Here is a 13,200-nt window from a genome sequence, read left to right on the forward strand (position 1 = left end):
CACACACACACGAGCATTGTTCAGGGATAGTGGGCCAGGAAGGGAAAAGAGAAATTTCCATATCCTGCTTGCTCTGGATCCACGTGGAGAGGGAGAGCGAGCCTCCCCTTTTCCCTTTACCAGGCTTCTTATGAGCTTAGAAAGGGGAATGGTTACATGGTACTGGCCGCAGGTCCCAGGTAAGGGGAGGTATATCCTAGGGAAAGAGTCATTTGATTGACAAGTAGGTAGATAGGATTACATGGGGTGGGGGTATGTGGCTTCCGGCTCCTGGACCTAATCTAGCTACCTGCCTTATCCCATATAATTTACAATGGAAGATAATAATACAGAATAATAGAGCTACCAAAAGGACACAATAGGCATTTATCTTAATTCCACAACAAATCTGTAAGACAGGGTCTGTTATTACTTCCATTGACAAACTGGGGAGTGAGGAGTCAGAGAGGACATTTGGGGAGTGGCACACAGCTGTCAGTGGGAGAATTGGGGTTTTATTGTGAATCAGGAGTCCAAGTTCTTTTTTTTTTTTTTTTTTTTTTTTAACTAATTTTTTCTTGAAAGGCATAGGGAGAGAGAGAAAGGTATCTTTTATCCCCCAGATGCCTACAACAGCCAGAACTGAGCCAGGCTGATGCCAGGAGACTGAAAGTCATTCTGGATCTCCCACATGGTGGCAGGGACCCAAGTCCTTGAGCCATCATCACTTGCTGCTTCCCATGGTGTGCATTAGCAGGAAGCCATAATTGGAAGTGGAGTCAAGACTTGAACCCAGGCACCCTGATACAAAATATGGGCCTACCCAACGGTGTGTCTTAAACCGCTGTGCCAAATACCTGCCCCAAGCCTGAGTTCTTAATCTGCCAGGATAACAGCCTCTAAAAGAAACTTTTATTTTGCTACAGATGGTGGCCAGCTGCTACTTAATTAAACATAATGACTTTAGAATTTGTATACAATTTTGTGCATTTTTAGCTCCTTTCCCTTTATTTAGTTAATCTTTAATCTTTGGTCATTTCTTTTTAGTGTAAAATTGGATGTTGTAATTGTCTAGGTGACCCTGTCACAATTTTGCAAGCTTCTGATCTAAGCTTCAAAGATGAGACTCGAGACCATTTCTGCTTGGAGAATTTTAGACAACCTGGTGAACTTTGGATGCTCCTAGAGGCTGTGAAAATTAAGTGGAGAAAACCTGACTGATGAGTGCCTATGGACTTTCCTTGGAGGGCAGGGAGAGCAGGGCAGAGGGACAGTGGGGATTGTTAGAAGCCGCTTTGGTGATCGGAGCCCTCTTGCCTTGAGACAGATGTGTTCTGCGATTGCTCTGGAAGAGATCTTCTGCCTTTGTGTTTACAGCTGACTTGACAGTGTAAGAGCTATTTATTGGGAGATGGACTGAGGAGCTGGAAAAATGTGATCATTTTGGTACCTCCATAGAGTGAGGGGTGTGGGGAGGGAGGAGGAAGCCACTGTTTTTCTGCTTTCTGGTGCACTGTGTGATGGGTACCACTGGATTCCCTCCTTTAATCTTCATGACCACCCTGGTGTTTGTCCCTGCTGTAGAGATGATGAAATGGATGCTCAGACAGGTTCAGGTCAGAGTGAATTCCAGCCAGGTCTGCAGTTGCAGCATCCATCTCCTCTGGCTGCAGAGCACAGGTGCCATCTCATTTTCCCTGCACAGTAAACCTAATTCCCTTTGGCATCAAATGGCTGCTTCTCCAGCCTTGAAATGTGCTTATCTTGTGTGTCATAACTGCATTTTGTAGGGCAAACTTGGGAGCTACCGTTTGGGTTGAGGTTATGCGTTGGTGAAACCTGGCTAGTGGCAGAACATGGAGCTCTTTGTCACATATCTCGCTATTTGAGGAGTGTCACTGTCATCTGCTCTGGCTGCCACAATAAAATACCTCAGACTGGGGGGCCTGAACAGCAGACATTCATTTTTTCTTCATTTTGAAGGCTAGAAGTCCAAGGTCAAGGTGTCGGTAGGTTTACTTTCATTCAGAGGCCTCTCCCCTGGGCTTGTATGGGTGCTTCCCTCTCACTGTCTACCTTGCTTTTCTGTACACACACCCTGGTGTCTCTGTCCACATTTTCTCTCCCAGAAACACCGGTCAGATAGGAGTAGGGCCCTCTGTAATGGCTTCCTCATAATTTAATTGCCTTTAAAAGATCCTGTCTCCAAATAGGGTTTTTCAAAAAGTTCTTAGAAAATGAGATTTAAAAACAAGTTTATTTTCATGCAAAAAAATTTGAAGTCTAGGCATAGTTTTTGCCATAATATTCATTTCCATAGAAACTTTCAAAGCCCTCTTGTGTTGTCACATTCTGAGATATTGATAGATCCACCTTCAACATGAATTTTTGAGGGCGCAGAATCTAGCCCATAACAGCCAGAAAATACCAGTATTTTCCGTCATATAAACATAGAATACATGTTCTAGTGTAAGGAAACTACCGTTTGTATAAAACATAAAGTCACTTGCCCACAATAAGAAAAGTGAGTTCCAAGATGAATGATTGTTTACAAAATCTTATTTTAATCCCATCTTTCATTTCCTTAGAAGTGATAATTGATGCCAAAGCTTTAAGTGAAAAACTATAGAAATAGCCTTCACCTCAAATGAGAAAAGACGGCAGGTCCTAGTCCAGAGTTTGAGAACTCCTTCATGAAATCAGTATGAATCTAGAATGACCCAAATGACCCAACCAGACTAGGACTGAGGTTTGGTTGTTTTTTTTTTTTTTTTTTTTTTTTTTAAGATTTGTTTATTTGTTTGAAAGGCAGAGGGACAGAGATGAGAGAGAGAGAGATTTTCCATCCCCTGGTTATCTCCCCAAATGCCCCCCAATAGCCAGAACTGGGCCTGGATGAAGCCAGGAATCAGGAACTCCGTTTGAGTCTCCCACTTGGGAGGTAGCAGGAGCCCAAGCACTGGAGCCACCATTTGCTGCTTTCCCAGGTGCATTAGCAGGAAGCTGAATTGGAAGTGGAGCAACCAGGAATGGAACTGGTGCTCTGATATGGGATGCTGGTCCCTGGGCTGAGTTTTGTTAACATTGGTGATTTGCCACTTGAAGCTGGGAGATTTGGCTTGTCTTTGCTGGGTGCACTCCTGGTGCTCATGGTATGCTCCTGCTTGGTTCTTGGGGTGGTGGTGCAGGGGTCTGATGTTGTTAATTCATGCCCTTACTCCCTGATCTTCAAGTGTGTTTTAGTTATTTATTCTCTTATCAATTACTTTCTCATTTATTTGAAAATTGTTGAGGCTGGTGTCGTGGTGCAGCAGGTTAAGTCCATCACTTGCAACCTTGGCATCCCATATGGGTGCCAGTTTGTGTTCTGGTTGCCCCACTTCCCATCCAGCTGTCTGTTAATGTGCCTGGGAAAGCAGTGGAAAATGGCCCATGATTTGGGCCCCTGCACCCATGTGGGAGACCCATATGGAGTTCCAGACTCCTGGATTCAGCTAGCTATTGTGACCATTTGAGGAACGAACCAGCAAATAGAAGATCTCTTTGTTTCTCTGCCTCTGTCTCTCTTTCTCTCTAACTTTGCCTTTCAAATAAATAAATCTTTTTTAAAATTTTTATAAGCTCTCAGGTTAACAAACCTTTCTGAACCTAGCAAAAATGGAAGTTTTTGCCTTGATATGTTGTTAGTGCTTATTTCTGTTTATAATCATTGTAGTGCTTTTTACCTCTTCTTTTGTTCTGTCTCGCTCAAATCCGTCCTTTTAGACATTGTTAGCTTCTGAAATTTTCATCCTCTAGATTTGATTTTAATTGCTTCTTTTCTAACCAAAAGAAATACACCAACTCATAATTTTTTAAAGATTTATTTATTTACTTGAAAGAGTTACACAGAGAGAGAAGAGGCAGAGAGAGAGAGAGAGAGAGGGAGGTTTTCCATCCGCTGGTTTACTCCCCAGTTGGCCACAACAGCTGGAGCTTTGCTGATCTGAAGCCGGGAGCCAGGAGCTTCTTCCCAGTCTCCCACATGGATTCAGGGGCCCAAGGACTTGGGCCACCTTCTACTGCTTTCTCAGGCCACAACAGAGAGCCAGATCAGAAGTGGAGCAGCCACGGCTTGAACCAACACCTATATGGGATGCCGGCACTATAGGCAGTGGCCTCATCTGGTAGCCACAGCGCCGGCCCCTTCATGATTCTTTAGAATGCTGAGTTGCAAAAGTTCACTTGTGGTTTTTGAACTATGATGTTAAAGGTAAATAATTTTGGGAATGCATAAAAAGACATTTAAAAAATTATAAAAATCACATTTGGTATATTTCTTTATACTGTGTGTACATTCAAAGCAAACTGAGAAGTTTTCTTCCACTTCTTAGAATCTCTCAAATCCTCTTAATCATAACATTTTTCTCTGTACCTGAGTAGGTAAGTACGAGTTGCACACAATTTTCTTTAATTTGTGATTTCCTGATTCCTTTCTGGCTCTTAAGTTTGTGCTGCCTCTCAAGCTTCCTTCCTTCTTTCCTTCTTTCTTTCCTTCCTTCCTTCCTTCCTTCCTTCCTTCCTTCCTTCCCTCCTTCCCTCCTTCCTTCCCTCCTTCCTTCCCTCCCTCCCTCCCTCCTTTCCTTCCTTCTTTCCTTTCTTCTTTCCTTCTTTCCTTCTTTCCTCCCTGCCTCCCTTCCTTCCTTCCTTCCTTCCTTCCTTTCTTCCTTCCAAAAAAATGTATTTTTACTTCCTTAGATATAAACACAGGTATAGAGGAGAGCTTCCATCCATTGGTCCACTCTCCAAATGGTTGGGTTTTGCTAGTCTGAAACCAGGAGCCAGGAACTCCATCTGGGTCTCCCACATGGGTGGCAGAGACCCAAGTACTTGGGCCATCTTCTGCTACTTTCCTAGGTACATTAGCAGGGAGCTGGATCAGAAGCAGAGCAGCTGGGATTTGATACTGCATTGTAAGCCACATCTTAACCCACTGTGCCACAATGCTGGCCTCAGGGCTTTATTTTTAATTTCAGTGGTGTATAAGAATGGTTTATATATTTTCCATTGTGTCTGACCAGTTTAAATTAATACTGCTTGTTTTTGAACAGTGGGCCACGATACGCATTGAAAAAGGAACCCCAAAGGAGTCAGTTCTTAAAAATTCAGCCTCTGTTGGTAAGTCTTCCTTTTCATTTTTATTGTTAAAAATAATCAAACTGGGTAGGTGTGTATCTACCCAACTTGAACTTCAAAGATGCACAGAACAGAGTGTTACAGACTTTAGAGCATCGAAAATTCTCCCCTTCATGTAGAATGGCAACTGTTTGAGTTTGGTTGACTTTTCAGTCTAAAGGTAATAATTTATGTTGGATCTTCGATGTGTTCATTCAGACATTTTCCTTCCTAAGAGCTTGTGCTTGAAGATGACTGCCTATGGTTCTAAAGATGTTGTGAATGGCCAAAAAAAAAAAAAAAAAAAAAGTAAAAAAAGTGGACTGGTTGGACCACTTAGGAGTTAGCATTTGTTATTGAGGTTTCAGTAGCTCCTTATTCTAACGTCTACTGCAGTCTTCAAAGTATGTTCCTCAAAATGTGCTTTCTTGCTGAAGGCTCATTCATCATATATGAGCTGTGGTTTCCAGTAAAATAAGCTTGGGAATGAACACATATTTTACCTTCCTTTTAGAGAATACTATTTCATGGTAATAAAGATTCAGATAAGTCTTGCAATAAAGAAACACAGTTAATTTTATTTAATGTAGTATTTCCTAAACTTATTTGCCCATAATATCTTTTTCCCCTGTGTGATATCTGTTAGACGTGAGACCACAGTCTGCTGGAAGTGAGCTAACAAATTGGCCTAAACCACTCCAGGCCTCTTCTGTGTGCTTTCTATTTATTTGTCTGAATAAACCTTTTCATTTTTGGGTAAGATTTTAAAAATTTTTTTCAAAATTTATTCATTTTTGAAAGACACACAGACATATGAGGGAGAAAGAGAGAAACGAGCAAAGAGACAGAGACAGATACAGAGAGATGGAGATGTAGAATCTTCCATCTGCTGGTTCAATCCCCAAATGCCCACAGCAGCTGGGGCTGGGCCAGACTGAAGCCAGGAACATGGAACTCTATCTGGATCTCTCATATAGGTTGCAGAGGCCCAAGTACTTGAGACATCATCTGCTGCCTTGGAGGGTGTGCCTTATCAGGAATCTGAAATCAGAATCAGAGCCAGGACTTGAACCCAGACCCTCTGAGAATGGGATACAGGTGTCCTGAGTAATGATTAACTTACACCAAATGCCTGTCCCACTAGAAATTTTAGTAATTAAAACACTGGGTTTGTAGGGGAGTAGAATTCTGTGGAAGTGATACCTATGCAATAAAGAAGGAATAGATTACTAGATTTAATTGGGGCCGGCGCCGTGGCGCAGTAGATTAATCTTCCACCTGCAGCGCCGGCATCCCTTATGGGCACTGGTTCTAGTCCTGGCTGCCTTTCTTCCCATCCAGCTCTCTGGTATGGCCTGAGAAAGCAGTAGAAGATAGCCCAAGTCCTTGGGCCCCTGCACCTGTGTGGGAGACTGGGAGGAAGCTCCTGGCTCTTGGCTTCAGATCGGCGCAGCTCCGGCCGTTGTGGCCATCTGGGGAGTGGGCCAATGGACGGAAGATCTTTCTCTCTGTCCTTCCCTCTCACTGTCTGTATCTCTACCTCCCAAATAAATAAATCTTAAGAAAAAAAATTACTAGATTTAATTAAAAGCTAAGTCTATGTGTTTTTCAAAAATAATATGGAAGCACTTTTGTGCTCCTGAGTTAGAAATGGCCAAACTGTCAGAGGCAGGCTGTATTGTCTGGACGCCTGTCTAAAAGGAATTGTGGAAGCTGTATGTTGTAGTGAGTGTGGAAATAAAGTATTCATCTGGAAACACTGAGCATTGCTGTGTACTGACCGAGGCAGCCAGTAGACTTCTGTGCTGCATATGCAAATGGACCCAAGGACTATCGCCAGGGTTGGGTTATTTCTACAGGGCTTAGTCCTCTTTATTTTGCCAGATACCTTCCCTCAGGTATAGCAGATCTACTAATTTTTTATTTTTCTGGGTATATTTTTTAAAAGTATGTCCTTATGGCTTAGGGAGAGAACAAACTTGTTTGCCATTTTTTGATGTCCAGGTAAGACTGGGCTGTCATTGATCTTGAATGAAATTCCATGGGCCTTATAGACTGGAGTCCTGGACCATGAATCTTCAAAGGCACAGGGTAGGCTTCACTTTGGTAGATTAAAGTGATTAAAAAAAATCACTAGGCTGTGGGGCCGGTGCTGTGGCATAGTGGGTAAAGCTGCCGCCTGTAGTGCCAGCAGCCCATATAGGCGCCGGTTCCATACAGCTCTCTGCTGTGGCCTGGGAAGGCAGTAGAAGATGGCCCAAGTCCTTGGGTCCCTCTTTGTGTGGGAGACCCAGAAGAAGCTCATCTTTTTTTTTTTTTTTTTTAAAAAAAAGCACTAGACTGGGCTGGTGTCATGGAGTAGCACGTAAAGTTGCCACCTGAAATGCCTGTATCCCATAAAGGTGCTGGTTCGAGTTCAGCTGCCCCACTTAAGATTTTGCTCCCTAATGCACCTGAGAAGGGCAGCAGACGATGGCCCAAGTGTTTGGGCCCCTGCCACCCGTGTAGGAGATGGGATGAAGCTCCTGGCTCCTGGTTTAGCCTGACCCAGCCCTGGTCTTTACAACCTTCTGGGTAGTGACCAGTGGATGAAAAATCTGTCTGTCTCTCTCTTTGACTTTCAAATAAATAAATCTTAAAAAAAAATCACTAGATGAGGGTGTCCAATAGCATGGGTTTAGTTTTTGTTTTTTTTTTTCTTAGTTTGTACACAAATGAAAACCTTACAAATTCTTTCACCTGTTGGATTATTATTTTTTATCATGTCTTTTCTATTTTTCATCTTTGTGGATGGTTCTTCCAAGAACAAGTGGAGGTGAACAGGAAGAGAACATACAAATTGCAGTGGTTTTTCTAAGGCTGTTGCCTATAAAATATATCACGTTTCATTCAGGGTGGCTGCCCTTTTTTTCAGCCTATGAAATTGGGAATCGACTCTCACTGTTAGTGAGTGTCTGTGATATCCGAGGCTGACATGGAATCCAAAGATGGTGCAGATGGGGTTCCTGTGGGGAGGCAGGCTGCAGCAGGCCACTGGGATCGATGCTGAAAGAGCTGCATGTGCCAAGGACGATGTGAGCTCTCATTTAGGCTCTGTTAATCCCACCGCTCTGCATGGCCTGCACAGCACCTTCTGTACCGACTGCTCGAGTAACCAGGACTTAACTGTGTCCGTGAGCATCTGAGATTTGTAGTTTAGTGATTTCTAACTGTTGGTTCATCCTGGTATTTGGAGTCATCAGAGAAGTAGTGTCATAATCTTAGACAGACTGAGAGGATGATGAAACACATGGAGCACTTGTGTGCCTGGCTGGTGCAATCTTCCGTCTTTGGAGCATCATGTCTGTGTACTGCTGCCAATGGTAGCACAAGTCAAGGTTGAGCCAATCAAAGGTTAGGCGGAGGTTGCAGGCAGGCCCTAGGGCCCCGGGAGTGTGGGTGTGATATTGAGATGTTTCTGAATGATATTGTCTTGATGATAATTTTGGGAAACTCAGAGGGACAGATTAGCTAAACAGAGAAAATAGTTATGTTTGTTTTCTGCACAAAAAAATTCCTTCTACTGCTCTTTTACTTAATGAAACATATTTTTTGAAATGTATTTAAAGGCATCCTCCCCAGTTAAATCCCTCTTGTATTATATTTCTCTGCTTTTACTGAATAACCCAAATTAAAAGCTAAACCTAGGGAAATAACCTTTGTGTTTAAATAAATCTCTTGATTTTAGCCGTATTTTCTTCTGTCTTTTATTAAAAACTAATTTACTGAGCTTGAGATATGATTATGAGTAAGATCTCTTTAAAATCCTCTGGTATTAGATTGGGTGTTTAGCCTATTGATTGAGATACACAAACCCCACTTTGCAGTTCCGGGGTTCAAATCCCCACTCCAGCTCCTGTCTCCAGTTTCTTGCCAATGCAGACCCTGGGAGGCAGTGGTGGTGGCTCAAGTAGTTGGGTTTCCACCACCACATAGGAGTCCTGGATTGAGTTCCTGGCTCCTGGCTGTGGCCCCAGCCTAGTCACAGCTGTTGTGAATATGTGGTGAATAACCCAGTGGATAACAGCTCTCTCTGTGTTTATGTCTATGCCTTTTTCTCTTCCCCCACCTCCGTATCAAAAAAAAAAAAAAAAAAAGATCCCCATTATCGCATGTTCCTCTTCTATTTTAAGAGATTTTCCTCATCATAATATACAGATGAAGATAAATCATCTTTCTCTCTCCAATTAATTGTGCTACAGTGAGAATTTAACATCAGAGGAGTGTGTAGAGTAGCCCTTTTACGCTGTTTTTGGCCCTCTGAGAAAGATTTGCCAGAAGCACTACATAAGAATGTTAACACCATAGAGGTGAACAGTAATGGCTCACTTACTGCTTTTTCTCAGTAGTGCTTTCACTGTTCCAGATGAGGACAACTGCATCCCCAGGATCCCAGAGCTCTCGAGGTCTGCCTGAAGTTTTAACATTTATTATTTTAGCCTGGGGTAAATAGCAGAAGGGATCATTTGAGTTTCAAGAGCCAAATGCTTTGGGCATTGGCTGGTTTCCAGGAGTTGGTTAAGCTCAAATCAGTTGATAATTTTGATTGAAATTATAATAAATATAATTAATTATGTAATTATAGTGAGTCAAGATGAATTCCACGGTAATTGCCCTGTGGTACTAGGACATTGTGAATGATCAGCAGTCAGATGTCAACAGGCATGAATAAAGGCCTGCAGTTGATGTGGGGGTGAGTCAGAAACAACTAGAATGTACACAGGCTGGGCCTTAGTCATTTTGGCTTTGTTCCCTGGAGGGTGTGGTTGGCCCAGCTCGGCCCCATTGCCAATAGGAAGTGTCTGCAGCCTTGCCAGAAGACACCACAATGAAGACTTGGGGCCATGTGGCCTGCTGTTTGTTTAGTGCTCTGTAGCCGGTAACTCATGCCCCTTAGACCCTAGCCCTGTACCAGCCCAAATACTCAACACTCAGCGACTTCTGTTCCACCTAATCAGAAAATTCACACTGTTCAACATTGCCTTCTCCTCCTCCTCTTTTTTTTTTTTTTTTTTTTTAAGATTTATATATTTATTAGAAAGGCAGAGTTAGAGAGAGGAAGAGACAGGGAGAGAAGGAGAGAGAGAAAGAAAGAGAGATCTTCCATTCACTGATTCACTCCCCTAATGGCTACAACAGCTGGGGTTGAGCTAGACGGAAGCCAGGAGCCTGGAACTTCACCTGGTTCTCCCATGTGGGTAGGAAGGGCCCAGGCACTTAGGCCATCTTTCGCTGCTTTCCTTTCCCAGGATAATTTTACTTTTGGACTTCTGCAAGGTATTTGACTTCATTGGTAGGCTGCATTCAAAAATGTGTTTCATTTCTTTTTTTGCATTGCTGTAATTGGAAGTGGCAAAGTTCTTGTGAGGAGGCATCCATTGGTTCACTCCCCAAACACCAGCGGACAGGAGCAGATGATTATGAGAAAATTCACTAGCATCCTCTCCGCTTTTATCCACCTCTTATGATAGCTCTGTGGAAGGCACAGTCTCTTCTTCTTCTCCTCCCCCCCCCCCCCCCTTTTTTTTTTTTTTGCCAGTTTTTAGCTGTGTCTGTGTCTTTATTTGCCTTACTTCATTAAAAATGTGGTTGTTTTAAGATCCTATAAATAAAGTGAACACCCATTAACGTGGGATATAGGTCACCCCACTTAGCAAGGCATGTTTTTTCGAAAGCTGTTACTTTTTTTTTTTTTAGATTTATTTATTTATATGAAAGGCAGAGAGGCAGAGGCAGAGAGAGAGAGAGAGAGAGGTCTTCCATCTGCTGGTTCACTCCTCAAATGATTGCAGTGGGTGGTGCTGAGCCGATCCAAAGCCAGGAACCAGGAGCTTCCTCTGGGTTTCCCATGTGGGTGCAGGGACCCAAGGAATTGGGCCATCTTCCATTGCTTTTCCAGGCCATAGCAGAGAGCTGGATCAAAAGTGGAACAGCTAGGACTCAAACTGGCACCCATGTGGGATGCCAGCGTTGCAGGTGGTGTCTTTACCCTCTACACCACACCGCCGGCCCCATCAAAAGCAGTTACTTCTTACAGGAATCTTAATGCTCACACAGTAGTTAGAAGAATGTCAGATATAGGGTGTGTATAATCTAAATAAGACAGATTGCTTAAGAATTTACATAATATAAAAATATACATATAGAAAGTTAGCCTTGTGGACAGATGCATGCAGTGGGAAGAGTTGGTGGCAGGAGCTCCTTCAGGGATCCATCCTGGGCCCAGATACAGTAATATTGCTTCTCTGCTGGAACAACCTACACCAACAAATGCAGATATCCCATACACATCTCAGCACACAAGGTGGGTGGTGACCTGCTACATGTGAGCCAGCTGTGACACTTCTGTGATACTCCCAAGAAAACAGTAAATAGTGGACCCCATACAGGTAGTAGGAACACTGATCATTTATTCTAGATTGGGCTTTGAAGATGTTTAACTCTTGACATTAATATGTGTAAATAGCATGTTTCCTTTTGCTATTGTTTCCTCCACAGTGGATACGCACTTAAAGACAGAACTCTGATGGTTGTTCCAACCTATCTGAACTACTCTTAAAAGTGTGAGAGCCTTTTCTCATTATACGTTTAACAAAAAAAAAAAAACAAAAAACAACAAAACAAATTGTAGGTCACATACATACATACAGCTTTAAGCCAAAAGTAGGGAGAGCGTACATTTGAATTTTAATGCCTTTAGTTTTATTATTCTGTAGTTTCAACCACTGTCTTAAGCAATTATATTGCCTTTTTTTTTTTTTTAATTTATCAAGGCAGTCATGAGTTTGAATTCTTAGAGAAAAATCAGAATCAGTGCCACTGTGTTTCTCTGGGGCCTTTTAAGAAACTGAACCAAAATTAAAAATCATTCGAGTGCCCATTGAGCAGTGTTTTCCTGGGTGTAACTCCAGAGAACCAACCAGAACTTCCTGACACTGCAGAAGCACGGGTTTTTGATACATTGCTGTGAGGAACCGGGAGTCTCCAGTGGCAGCTCATGAATCTCTGTTGACCCTGCTTTGTGCCCACTCTTAGGGTAAATGTGGCTTTAGGGAGTTGTGCTTGACAACTAATGCTTGCAAGATTCCCTGAAAGAGATTTCTCTAGTTGAAAGAAACTCTTCTAATGAAAAAGGTGGCAGGTTCTGCAGACCTAAAGAGAAGACTCAATATTTCCAAAGGCCTTTAAGGTACTACTAGAATTGCAGGTACATGTTGCGGAGAAAAGAGCATCAAAATAACTTGAAGCTTTATTTTATTGGCAACTTAGAATGCAAGGTATTTCATTTTTAAACCCCTATAATCTGAAAACAAGATAGCCTAGGTTAAATAATAGTTTTCCAAAGCTGACTGTATTCCTTTGGAGCTGTTTTTTTCTGCTTGAAATACAAAAACAACTTCCTAAAACTCCTAGGCAGGAACAGTACCATTTAGATGATCTATGATTAGATGAACTCATCAATCTCCATTGGTAACATCCCTTTTTTGCCTTGGTAAGGATTTAAAAATTTCTAGAATAGATGCAGTGTTTTAGTCTTACACTGACAAGCTCATTCCAACGCCTCCTGGGAGGTGTACACAATGATACAGGAAACCTTCTGCTTTTCCAGGCCATAGCAGAGAGCTGGGCCATCTCATACACCTCTGAGATGGGCATGGAGACGTTCGCCATGCTGTGTGCGCCCTTCACCAGGAAGAGGGCAGCTTGATTGGCATTGGGCTGTAGGCACTTCCTAATAATTCTGATGAGTCCTCTCATGTTCCCGTGATCCGGTACAGAGATTTGGTTTTATCCAGCACAGGAAGCTGCTTCTCACCCGTGTATCATTGTTATCCCTGGGACTTTGGTAGGATGCTGCTCCTGGATAAGCTGGCCGTCTTCTACTCTTTATTCAAAGGTTCGATGCCATTTGAAGGTCTTCTCCAACGGCATGGCGGGGGAGCCTGGGCAGCAGTCACGGCGGCCAGGGTGGGTGGAGGGTCTGGTGGCTCCTGGCAAAGGTTCTTTTGTTTACTTTTTTGTTCGAAA

The 13,200-nt window shown here is 42.8% G+C and overlaps 1 protein-coding gene across 2 annotated transcripts in view; it reads left to right on the forward strand.

Annotated features, from left to right (window-relative positions):
* GPAT3 (glycerol-3-phosphate acyltransferase 3) overlaps nucleotides 1-13,200 on the forward strand; it is a 107,116-nt gene that overhangs the window by 43,637 nt on the left and 50,279 nt on the right. For both annotated transcript variants that reach the window (XM_051819585.2, XM_002716971.5), the window contains exon 3: nucleotides 5,070-5,136. In XM_051819585.2, coding sequence (XP_051675545.1) covers nucleotides 5,070-5,136 — 67 coding nt within the window. The remainder of the gene's footprint in view (nucleotides 1-5,069; nucleotides 5,137-13,200) is intronic.

This window comes from Oryctolagus cuniculus, chromosome 8 (assembly GCF_964237555.1).
Source record: "Oryctolagus cuniculus chromosome 8, mOryCun1.1, whole genome shotgun sequence".
Lineage (NCBI taxonomy): Eukaryota > Metazoa > Chordata > Mammalia > Lagomorpha > Leporidae > Oryctolagus > Oryctolagus cuniculus.